Genomic DNA, 12,408 nt, shown 5'->3' on the forward strand with positions numbered 1-12,408 from the left:
TCATCATTCCGGTAGCTCCCTCGACTCCCTTCGCGTGGTCACCCTTGGGCCAAATTTGAACCACAACAATCACAAAAAAAAAAGAAGTATTGATTGGTTGATCAATAGACTTGTTCCCGGGATGGGCCTACGTCTGAATGTTAAGCCCGGCGGGCCGAGCTGGACTTGAAATGTCAGCCAATCTGTTAAAATAGGCCAGGCTCGAATTTAATTCAACCCGGCCCAAATCTTGTATAATATACAATGTATGCTTATACCTTAAGAATTCAGTTTTAGTAACTAATAAAAAAATATTAACTTCTCTCTTTTATGCATCAACACTCCAAATAAACAACCATAAAAACAAGTTCATGATCCTTGATAATCCATTTCAAATATTTGATCTTTACAAATATTTTTTATATTTTTAAACCAAAAAAAATATATTCAGGAAGCCCCAGGTCCGGCCTAAAGTAGCGATCTTGGGTTTGAGAGTAGACTTGAAGGTTAGGGTGGGCCAGGCTTAGGCCTGAGTAATATCAGTAATATCTTTGGCTAAACCTAGCCCTAACCCGGCTCAGCCTGCTTGCCAAACATGATTAAGATGATAAAAGTTTTAGAAAGAAATAGATATGATAAAATTCTTTGATAGATAAATAGATATGATCGCTCATTTTCATCCCTTTATTTAACAATTATAAAATTTGTGTTTCATTCTTACATAAAAAAAAAAGAAAAAAAAAAGAAAAGGAGGTTTCCGACCAAGTCCACACGAATCATTCAAGTTCCGAGTTGCAATTTTCACCCCAAAACATGTAAGACTCACCCCGTTCTGACTCACTCCTTTCGCACCTTTCTCGATCCTCCATCGGACTCTTCTTACAGGTGTTCTCCAATATCCAATCCGTATTCCTTCTGGCCAAGCTTTCTTCTCCTTCTATTCCTCTTCTTTTCTGGCGACGATGTTGTAAACTCGAAAATTTCTAAGGTTTTTGGGGCGAGTCTAATAACGATGTACTTGATTAATTCATTAATGGGTTCGGTTATGACTTTTGTGGCTGATGGGCCATGGCGCAATTCGAGGATAATCTTGTCCATTCTCTCGGTTTCCTCCTCTACTTTTCAACAGAAATGGTGCAATATTGCCTTCACTACATCGGTGAGTTACAATGTTGCTGCTTATGAAAAAATCAGTAAGCTTTTAGAACTTTTTTTTGGCTTCTTACTCTCCGTTGTCAATTTATAATGAAACTTGCATTTTTGAGTTTACATATTGCTCTTTTTTTTTCTTAATAAATCAAATGATTTAAATTAATTGACAAAAATACATTCATTGAAATAAGAAAATAAAATATTAAAAAGCTGAGTAGACAGATCTGCCGAAGAAATCTATAGTGTAAATCTGCTGCGCTGTTAGCTTTTCTGTATAAATATGTGAAACCTCGATCGATAGTAATGAGCGCTAAGAATCGCCGAACCAGTACCAATAGGTATACTGATCGACCACCGAGCCGGTACGACTGGTTCGATCCAAAAGCCTAAAAAAATTTGGAAACGGGCTGCATCAACCGATACGAGCAGTTCAACATTTCTTGATGAGCGCACCACTCGCTAATAATACTGTAGAAGTTGACCAAATTTTCTATCTCGGTAGATAAATATATATTGCATCTTTGCCAACTATAAAAGTTCAATATTTTATCTGATCAAATTAGCACGTATGGGCAACATTCTAGGAACTAGCAAGCATGATTTAATAGAAACATTTTGCTAGAAGGCAAGATCCCTTTGTAATTTTCTGCTATTCCAACTAAAGTTCTCTATCAAGTATACCATGGTGACAAATCATGACTCTGTTCGGATTGCAGCAACTCTGGTAACTTGCACTTGAACTACATCAAATTGTCGATCAGCTGCACTAGCAGTGCATGAACTGGCTGATATGTGCGCTTTGCTTCTCTGAACCAGAGCAAAAATTCTGGCCAGCGTTTTTGAGATAGAAGACCCGTTTCTTCTGCTTAAGCAATAGAAGGAAGCTGCAAATGGATTTGTGTACAAACTGGCAATCCACAACCAGCTTGTGAGCCATTAACTTCTGGGCCATGGCACCTTAGAATCAAACAAGACATTATTCATCCTATGAAATTAGGCTGTGGAAGTCTGCTCAAATATCTGCATCCAAGAACAAAGACATCGGTAAATTCTGGGTATCGTTTTTATATATGGGTTCCACACTGGTTGCTCAATGCTCAATGCTCAATGCATCTGTTGCTGTTGCTCTCTCTATTTCATCAATACAGTACACAAGAAAAGAAGTCTTATCATCTGCCAGATTCTCGATCTTAAAACAACAAAAAAAAGTATGAACAAACTGATATGTCCTCGTTTCCAGATTTTGCAAATCTGAGTAGTTGATATACTACATTGATGAACAATAAAATGCTTTAGCAAAACTCTCATGAAATGATTACCAGAAACTCCAACATCATCCTCCTAAACAGAATTCTCACCATGTAACGCCGCCACTGTCATGGGCCTATTCGATGCACTTGCACTTTCTGTTCTTCTGTTTTGCTTCTCTCTGCTATCAATCAACCTGTTGATCTTGCCTCTAGACTTTGAATCCGCTTCAGAGCTCCTCAAAGTACCATTTTCTATTGCTTCCAGATACAAAGTCTTGATCAAATTACTGAATCGCCTCCGGAAACTTGGGATGCGGGACATGTTAGCAACAATTCCCTGCAGCCTGTGCATAAAACGGTATATGTGTCAGAAAATAGGTGTGTAGGACTAGTATAGATAGCAAAAAGATGCCAGCTGAAAATTTTTTGCCCGAAAAACTATTGAAGCCATGCACCGCCAATAAAAAACCCTTCCTCCAGAGCAACAAATCTGGTTTTGAGCTTGCTGAATGCCACCCATCAATGTTTCCATCTTTGCTATGGACTTCTTGGAGACTACATGCAGTCCCCCTTGTTTGCGTGTTGTTTAAGCTTTCTTTGCCTTTATGCTTTTTTGGAGTATTTGGCTTCAGAGAAACTCAAGGATCTTCTCTGATAAGATGTCAGACGGAAGTTATCTTCTCTGCTTCCTTCTTTTTCTCCTTTTGGATTAATATTCTTAACCCCAGACCAGAAAGGTAAGATCTGATTATTCTTCCATTAAGCCTAACCTTCTCCGCATCATTCCTTTTGAAGTAAACCTTCTCTCCTTGCCCTCTTCCTGATTCTCGGCTCCTTTGCACCTTTTTTTGATGTGCTCTACTCATTAACGAGTTTGTCTATTGGTTACACCTTTTCATGGTTATAAAAAAAAAAAAAAAATCAAGTGCACACCTATAATCTGGAAATCTCAGGTTTAGCATTGTCTAGCTGACAACATGCATTTTCCTTTATATTTCAAAGGAAAATGCTTCATGAATGCTTTTAAACCATAGGTTACCCGAAATCTGGATTGATGTTTAAACACACAACCATTCAAACGAATGTTTATGGAAACAAAAAAAATTATGAAACCATCATTAGGCACAGTTCTTGAGCTATTATTACCCTAAATTTCCTTATACATACATCCAATTAAGCTTGAACTAGGAAACGGGGACAGAGAAGCAGAGAAAACATTAAGCAATTGATCATGAAAGAAAAAAAGGAAGACTATATGAGTGATGTAAACCAATGAGTTAGGTAAATTACAATGCTTGCCTAGAAGTTTCTCCAAAGTTAAAACTAATGAATGCATAAGCTTATCTTTTACCGACAGCTGATTTCTTTCCTTTCAGTGTTGTTTCTGTTCCTCTGTCAAAAAACCATAGAATTTCCTGAAGATGTCTACTGAAAAAACCATAAACCGGAAGTTTCTCTGCTCTGGAATATAGCCCTAGCAGAATGATGCATGTTGATGATCCCAGACTCATAAGGGCATCCTCCAGAGAGTGGTAATTAAGGCGACAAAAGTATTTTGAACAGCCTAGTGGCAAGTCTAGGTGCAATTCTTGGAACTAAATCTACACATTTCCAGCTTTGCTGACATTGAGAATACGTGCTTATTATTATTGAACATGTGTTTAAGAACATTCGATCATAATATGATGCTCAAAAATGTATTGGTGCCACCCCTCTTGGGATTGCGTAGCGGGAAAAACTAAGAAAGTTTCTTCTTTTTACACTTTACAAGCTTTTTACTGCTGCTTAATTTTGCTGCCTGTCCTCTCTAATCAGAAACAGGCAATCTTGCTAATGAGAAATCAATTTAACTACTTGTTTTTTGCAGCTGGAAACAACACCACAGACCTCCCACAAGATGCAGCATGGATTCAGAGATTTGTTAGATTGATGCTCTAAAGTCTGTTGCATCAATTCAAGCCAAAGACTGTTGTACTAACTCAAGCTGAAGCCCATTTCACCAAAGTATCGGGAACATGTTTGGTATGTACCAAGAAAATGTCCATGCCATATCAAATACTTCCCCCCTCCCTTTCTTTCTTCTCCCTCCCTTCTTTAGCAAAAGGATCCTTCTAGGAAATATTAAATGCATTGCAGTATTCCAGTTGTATCCATGTTAGATATGTATCAGACACAAACACTGCCAATTCATATCTGCCCTTCATAGGTTAAAAGCTACAAGGGAAACATTCTTTGTGTAAGCATATCTGCTACCGCATTTTACTAATAATAAATGTTTCCAGTTAGACATAAAACTAGATTGAAAGTACTATAGTGTTAAAATCGTCTAGGTACAATGTTAAATGCTCAGGAGAAAGATTCTAGGCAGATTGCTCGTCATATCATGATATATGAAGTATTAACTATATTCTTATGAACTGCACAACTTTTCTCATCTAAATTCTTTTTTTACTCTTGCTTTTATCTTCTTTATCATAATCTTCAGAAAGTTTACTTGAGCTTGTTTTATTCATCTACTTGCTCTCACATTTACTAATGATATCAAGTGGTATTTTTGCTAAACATCCTAGAAGACAATGTATTCTGAGTTCTGAGTTAATATTCAACCTAGGCGATGAATTATTAAGGTGCTTGCAGAAGATTTAAAAAGAGCGACTAAAATTTTACTGTTTCAGAGAAATTTCTCTTGAGAGTTTCAACGTCTTCATCTTGTCTTTCTCCATCCACAAATAAATACTGAGAAAATGTAAGATAAGTTGAATGTCTTGAATGTAGAGGCAAAATTTAAATTGATATGAAACGGGGTGCTAAGATTTACATAAATTGAACTTGAAGAATATCTCACCAAATTTTATACTATTAACATAAACACGGTTTTCTAGAGTCGAGAGTTCTTAGTCTCCTGGAAGAGTACTTGATTTTCCTTCAGAGTTTCTCTATCTATTCTTAAATATTGGGACACATGTTTGCTTTCTACAGATAAAAGAACTTCCTTTTTTTCCCACAAAAGCTTTTATGAGTACTTCTTTCAAAAATAAAGGGACGCATCAGAAGGAAAGCCTAATACAGACTTGCAGCATGGTAACAGTCAACCAGTGTCACTTGTGGGAAATTTATACAACATTGTCATTTGACTGCAGTAAGCACTGAAAACAAAGTTTCTCAATGTGATCGACAAATTCAAATTAGAACTGGTGCATAAATCATCTGACCTGGTTGAACAACCATGAAAATGTTTACTGAGAATGCATGATGTCCCTTTTTCATTGGCAATTACAATAATCAAGTAATTTCTGTAAGTCCGATCATTGCTGACATATCATTTTTGGAATACCATGATTGTTTGACAAGATTCATAAGAATGCAAATCATGATGGTCAGCTTAATATCTTGTTTTTCATACTTGAAGGGCAAAATTTATACATGTAGCAGAGACTCGGAGAAATGTGATCAGAATCAAATGAACTTCAGTTTGACTTGATAGACTTGTGCAGGGATTGTCTGCAGCTATAGTTATTCCAATGTCATATCAAGAACGCAAAGAAAAAAAAAATGAAGCCCATCTCTGTACTCGAGGATAAGCTATTCTAAAGAAGGGAACCTGAAGTAGCATGGTTCCTGGGATCATTATATTGGTGATCAGAATTAATTGCAACCACAATGAATCAACAAGCTTCTATAAGGCATAACTCTTGGTTATCAGATTTCAGCATTGGAAAGATCTCTTCAATATGTATGCCTTTTTTTTCACAGCCTTTGTCCCAATTCTAATGTTTTACACTTAGTTATAGTCAGAAGTTTAGTTAATGATGAGTGTACATTGATTTAAACATTCTTTAGTTAAAAAAAAATAAGGGTCAGATTAGAAGTTCTATAGGATTAAAATTGTTGGGGATCTGTTAAATGGTTGAGCAAAGAGCTATAAGTAGATTTTCTGGTGCGTTTAAGAAGCATTCAGTTTTATTATGGTAGATTCCAGAATTCATTTCCTCTCCTTAGCTCTCTTTTCCTCTTTCTTCCATACTTTGAACTTCTCATTTTTGTTGTTTGTTTGGTTTTTCCCTTATTCTGTCCACATGCTCAAAATCTTATGACAACTAAGACACATCTGCTGGAGAAAGTTCCATATAAACTCAAAAAAAGCCCCAGAAGAATAAGCTCACATTAAAATGATGCACCTGAAGATACATTTGAATGATCTAAAACATAAAGAATTGCAAGCAAGGATGCATCTCTAACACAGCTTAGTTAAAGCAGCAACGAGTGTACCTTCTAAAGATTGCTTGCAGTTGAGCTCTTCTTATGTTGTCATCTGATGGGAATCCGCTATCATCCCAGTCCTCTGGTTTCTCATTGTTCCTGATCATAATCAACTTCATCAAACAGGATTCTTCATTCTCATCTAATTGCAGCCTTTTTATCTGTTCCTTCATGATCAAAAGCGGTCCGAGAATCCAATCCACCACTCTGTCCTTTGGCCAGTTAAAGTTTGTTACCTCCACCTCATCAGCTGATGAATTCATCAGGAGCATCAATAAAAACTCACGACCAACCTAGAAGTATCCAAAAACAGATTTATGTGGTAGATGGTCATACATATAAGCAATCCATACGAATCAGATTTTGCAGATCTTAGCAGACACTGTAGGATGCACCAGGCAGGCAATTTGATGCTTAGTTTCTTGCAATTTCCCTGGATTATGGATTCCTCTATGTCTGAAAGACCAATCACACCCTCAGCAAGTAATACCCTTCCATTTAATTCACAGGATCTGAAAAGCCAATCCCATATCTGCAAAATATAGATCTTGTATTAGGTGAAGGGGGGCACAGAGGGAGAGAGGTTGTAAGAGAGAGAGAGAGAGAGTTCTTACTTGAATAGGTCTTAAATCTTGGATAGCCTTTTTCAATGTCTTGGTTCCTTCTGAAGCAAACCTAGTTCTCTTAACACCTGATAAAACTTTTTCATTTTCATTCTTGTTCTGTTCAGTTTGATTTTTTCTCTCAATATTTTCAGTAGGAACTTGAGCTCTCTGGTACTTGGGCCTGGCTGCCGTAAGCATTAAGTCTCAGAATCTAGAAGTTTTCAGTGTAGTGATTTGAGAAAATGAATACATTATGAAAACAGCACTCGTAGTCAGCTAGATAATTTCTATTGGTGAAGAAACTGAGAGTAAATTGATGGGTAAAAGCTCAAATGGTACCTTGGAAGACAGGAACCTTCTCTGAGATAAAGCAAGTCATTCGCGTACTCATCAAAGATTGATACAATAGATACGATATATGCGAGTCCCATTCGTAGAGAGTTCTCCTAAGAATGAAAAATAAACCTCAAGCATTTAGAATATTATTTAGAAGTTAATGCCCAAGTGCCTACTGGCATCACAGTTGTAAATTCCATTTCGTTAGAGTTCATATATTCCAAAGACCTGATAAACGATCACTCCAGCGAAGAGTCCTAGAAAGAAGCTGCAGATGAATGCAGCAAGCACTGCCCCGATCACCGCTAGAGGCCACAACAAGATGGCTAGCCCAGCAAAAGGTACACAAACTGTCTCTAGGAAAGGTCCTTCCCTCCCAACCAAGTCCTCAAACAGCCGCTGCCATCCTTTCAACAACATGTAGGGACTTTTCCATAATGCCAAACCAGTTATCATAAGCACATCTATGGGGACCGCAAGAAGGCAAACAAGCAAACAACCTGGTAGTTTTGTTAACCTTCCAACAAAAGCAAAATATGACTTCATCAAAAATAGTAGATGTTTCATTGATATGCAATTCAAAGAATATGAAAGTCTTTTTGCTCAAAAGAATCTGAAGTATTGAAGTTCATGTATTCAATAAGTATGCAGACATGTCACTCTGAAATGATCCAGATATGTGATTCATGATCAAGTTTGAAATGATAATTTTAACATGAACAATAGAGATCTACATTTCCTCAAATTAATGCTTAAATTTGTAAATCAATATGTGAATGGTATTTGTTACTTCTTGATGCCATAATAGAATGTTCTTGGAAATTTTGGTCATATGAGAAACTCTACATTGTAGAGTCAAAAGAAATTAGTTATGGCATGAGTGAATCAGTACAGGAATGTATTAGAATGTTACTCATGACTCGAAATTAGTATGTATGTAATAAGCATTTTGAAAAAATTCACAAACTGCAATAAGAAGCACAAGGCATTCTGACAACAGGCAGTGGAACACTTATGTAAAAATGAATAATGCCATACTCGATATCCACTGGTTTCTCATCCTCTGCTATTTTTTCACTCAGGTCATCCATAAATGAGAAGTAGGAGTGGAAGCAAAAGTCTGTGAAGTCCCGCACCAACGTACAAGCTCCCTTGATTGTGCCCATGCATCCATTCTGTCAAAGTATCACTTCAGTTAGACACGAGTGTAATGAGAATCTATTTTCAGAATAATTAGATACACTAGTGGCTACTGATCCCACTGCTTCTCTTCATGAGTGTAGAGTTGTAATTACTAAGGCATTGCCTCTCTTACTAGTTTGTTTTTTAAAAAAATGTCAGGTAGACTGGTTTTTTCTTTTCTGTACTGCAGGTGCTTAGAGTTTTCCGGTAAATCAGGTTCATTGACCCCTGTTTTGTTTTTGATACTCTTGCAGAACATTTTGCTTAGTTTTACAGTCATTGCATTTCACACTAATTATTTCATACATTTCAATGAAGTAACTGGTGAGATGACCCCTCCGCTAACTTACTAATGGTTGGATACAATTTTCTCCTGCAAGCTTGATTGTTTCCACCAGCTACACCATTGGAATTGAGCATGTAATTTTAAATAGTACTGGAGGTTATCTTACTTTTATGGGTCCAGACTTTTTGTTGATCTTTGTTGTAATCTTATGTAAAACTTACAGCAAAACAGTGATAAAGCTTGTTGATGACACCCTCCCCAACAGCCTCAAAAGTTGCAATCAGAGGAGTGAAATATCCATATCCTGTTCCTACAAGAAGGCTCCCAAGAATGCCGAACACTGGCCACAAAAGCAACGGCACTGGCAGGCACAGCAACAGTAACACCTTGAGAACAAGCCCAAGTCTCTTGGTTCTGCCATGAGAAATACACAGCACAGTTGAGACCCTAGATGCAACTGTAAGCATAAAAAAGCATAGTAGTGAATGCCACTGTGTCATGTTTCCTTGTTCTTGGCATTGACAATTATTAGATGACCATCAGGTTGAGGTTCGATTAGGATCTTGAGACTCTAGCATAATCTAGGGAAAGAAAAGAGGTGACTGGTGAAGATAAAAGTTACAATTTGAGAATGGGAAAGTGCTCCTGTATGTCTCAAATCAGAGAATTTTCTTCATGTACACTGTTTTCTTATGGCAGGATGTAAAGAGACAAGGTGATGTACTTTATCACACAGTAGTGAGTCCAGATGAAATGTGCAGGCCAAAGACCGATGATTACGGCAGAATTACCGACAAGAATTATCACAGCTACTACTGGACCAATGACAGCAGCTGCAAAAAGAAAACAACTATAAGAGTATATTACACAAGAACATTGCAAGAAATATCACTGCTGCTATATCTGAATGTTTAATTGACAATTGGTAGCAGAGCCTTTAGAAACATATCTAAATGGCATAGAAGATTAACTCCAGTGTAAATTTAAACCCCGTTCCAATAGTAGATCAAAATGGACAAGTTTGATGAAATTGCAGCGCATTCAGGACAACATTAAGCGAAACACAACATGGGTGTATGCGTTAGGATCCCTCTATTTTCCTTGAGATCAAACTAATTCAGGCAGTACTAACTCATTTTTGGTTAATGCTCATTAAGAGGTAGCCGGCAGTGCTACCTCAATAATGAAACCAATCAACAAGGTACCTTCTGGGAAGACATGATAAGAAATTCTTTTGTGATATTTCATGATATTTTCTGTTTTTGAAGTTCGATGCTATAGTTTATACAACTAGCTCTTTTGCTGTATAATGAAATTTTGCCATTTTTTTTAAAACTTTGCAAACGAATTTTTTACTCTTTTCTTTTTATTACTGAAATTTCTACTCTAAGCAGAGCTTTGCATATTCATGATCCCACCTTTCAGAACTTCTGCTTATTAACAATGCTTGAGAGGTGGGGTTGGTAAAGGATGAAAAAGTGGGGATTAGCTTCCCCTAATCTAAAAAAGAAAACTTCTTTAATGTTTTTTTTTTTAAAAAAAAAGCCTTTCAAGTTAAGACATCCAAATGCGTTCCTAAATTTATTCAAATCTAATTTTCCTTCGGAGGTAATGTACAATATCTTTACATCAAATTGCTCAACTAATGACACCTAATGGTAAACAGCAAGACAAAATCAGTTTGGTCATTCTGATTTATTTCTCAAGTTGTCTCTGTTTATAACGGACAAACTCATAATCCCACAAATTAATATGATCAATATGTATATATATACTTACATATACACATGCATACATATATATAAACACACACCTCAGTTTTCTTGAGACCTTGACTCTAATCTAGCGTTTGTTCTTTGGAATGGAATGTAAAATGACCTTTAATGTACCTTTGAGGATGCCAAGAATCATTAGCATGAAGAAGAACGGAAGGAATGAGATAAAGCTCCATAGCTTAGCAAGAAAGCCTATGGGCACCTCCATGTTTTTTTCCCTACGCGAGATCAGAAGGCCTGAAGGAGAAGGGTTAACAGAAGGAAGAAAACCACCGAACCGCAAAAGGCCGGAGATGGGAAACGGAGGGCTACGTGGCGCAAGCCCTGACACGTGTCGATCAGCAGGCGGACTTCTCGTAAAGTGCTTGGTTTCTGTGAGCGGTTAAGACTTAGGAGGGACACCTCACTTCGATCGCCACGATGGTTCCGTTATCCTCAGACTCTGTTAACGGCGTGTAACGCACCTCCAAGACAGATTTCATAGCATATATTCTGAGCCGGAAAAAAGTAATTAGAGGATCCAATTATTCATCTCCCTTCTTTTTTATAGAGAATCCAATTTTTTAAAGTAGGAAGCCTTCCCTTTCACACCACAGAGGATTCAACTCCTCATACCAGGTAAGAAAAGGATCAAACAAATAGAAACAAGAAGTATAGACTTACAAAGTTGTGCCTTGTAAGTGTATTAGATCTCAGCATAAATAAGAAGAGAGGATATAAATAGATAAGAGAGTTGAGAGTGAGTTGTTTGTCACTCAAAAAATCACTTTTTCAAATAGTGAAAATAAAAGTTTTTCACTTCTACTTTTTTTTTTCATAAATTATATTTTTTTAAAAAAAATAAAAATAAGAACACCAAATAACTTTCTTGCATCAAATTACATATTTTAATTTTTTATTCTTTAAATATGATACCAAATAGGCTCTTAGCTGTCTATTACTGGTCAAATAGGCTCTTAACTGTCTATTACCTTATTTTTAAGGTGGAGGATTTTTTTGAAGTACAACAGTTGGGCTTTGCTAATCGTGGGTCGAGATAACTTGAAATCATACCTCTAGCCTCTTGCCATAGTAGTAGTAAGTGGTACTGTTTAAAACTGAATCCCTGCTTTTGTTTTGTGGATGCTTTGTGCTGTGCTTCTGACTATTTGACAGTTTCTTAACAATTAAGGTCCATTGTAAGCCCCACCTTATCTTTTCAGAAGGCCACTTTAGATTAAATCAATAAAAAAGTTCAGATTCTTATGGATCAGACAGCCCTCGTTGCATTTGAATTGAATTTTATGTGACTTGCTGTACCATATTGTAGATCCTTGTATGATAGTGGCCCAAATCTAATGGAGCAACTTGCCCCTAGGGGAAGAAGGCCAATTCCTTATAGTTGCCTTCATAGTATACTGGGGGGGCCTATGTGTTAAACTTTAACAAGTTTGAGTGAAAGTACTTTACTCTTCTGAAGTCTTAAAACTCTGGCAAAGATATTCTGAAGACACTGCTTAATTGAAGTGTGGAACTTTCTTTTAATTATTCTTTACCAAATCGGCAAGTTCTCTGATGCTCACAAGGAACGACTAATACAATCA

General features: G+C 36.9%; 1 protein-coding gene across 3 annotated transcripts; it reads right to left on the reverse strand.

The window, feature by feature from the left end:
- Positions 1–477: 477 nt before the first annotated feature.
- On the reverse strand, positions 478–11,100 carry LOC103697583 (putative membrane protein At3g27390). Of its 3 annotated transcripts, none has more exons than XM_008779474.6 (11): positions 10,940–11,100; positions 9,775–9,883; positions 9,272–9,464; positions 8,621–8,757; positions 7,811–8,099; positions 7,586–7,692; positions 7,256–7,427; positions 6,978–7,173; positions 6,651–6,891; positions 2,490–2,725; positions 478–2,151 (listed from the first exon to the last, which is right to left on the reverse strand). In XM_008779474.6, exons 1-11 carry the CDS (start codon positions 11,031–11,033, stop codon positions 2,144–2,146), a joined length of 1,782 nt encoding a protein of 593 aa, XP_008777696.3. In that variant the 5' UTR covers positions 11,034–11,100; the 3' UTR covers positions 478–2,143. The 3 variants fall into 3 exon arrangements, with proteins under 3 accessions (XP_008777696.3, XP_038986439.3, XP_088571763.2); XM_039130511.3 differs by lacking the exon at positions 478–2,151 and adding an exon at positions 2,173–2,398; XM_088715637.2 differs by lacking the exons at positions 478–2,151; positions 9,775–9,883 and adding an exon at positions 2,173–2,398.
- Between the last annotated feature and the right edge of the window lie 1,308 nt (positions 11,101–12,408).

This window comes from Phoenix dactylifera, chromosome 2, assembly GCF_051530095.1.
Source record: "Phoenix dactylifera cultivar Ajwa chromosome 2, Ajwa_hap1_PhDact_Kaust_v1.1, whole genome shotgun sequence".
NCBI lineage: Eukaryota > Viridiplantae > Streptophyta > Magnoliopsida > Arecales > Arecaceae > Phoenix > Phoenix dactylifera.

Excerpts from the sequence above, each read along its gene's own strand:
- LOC103697583 (XM_039130511.3), bottom strand. The coding sequence starts at position 11,033 with ATGGAGGTGCCCATAGGCTTTCTTGCTAAGCTATGGAGCTTTATCTCA. Across the intron at positions 7,174-7,255 it reads AAGATTTAAGACCTATTCAA|ATATGGGATTGGCTTTTCAG; the intron begins GTAAGAACTCTC and ends TATATTTTGCAG. Across the intron at positions 2,399-2,489 it reads GACAGTGGCGGCGTTACATG|TATATCAACTACTCAGATTT; the intron begins GTGAGAATTCTG and ends TCATCAATGTAG.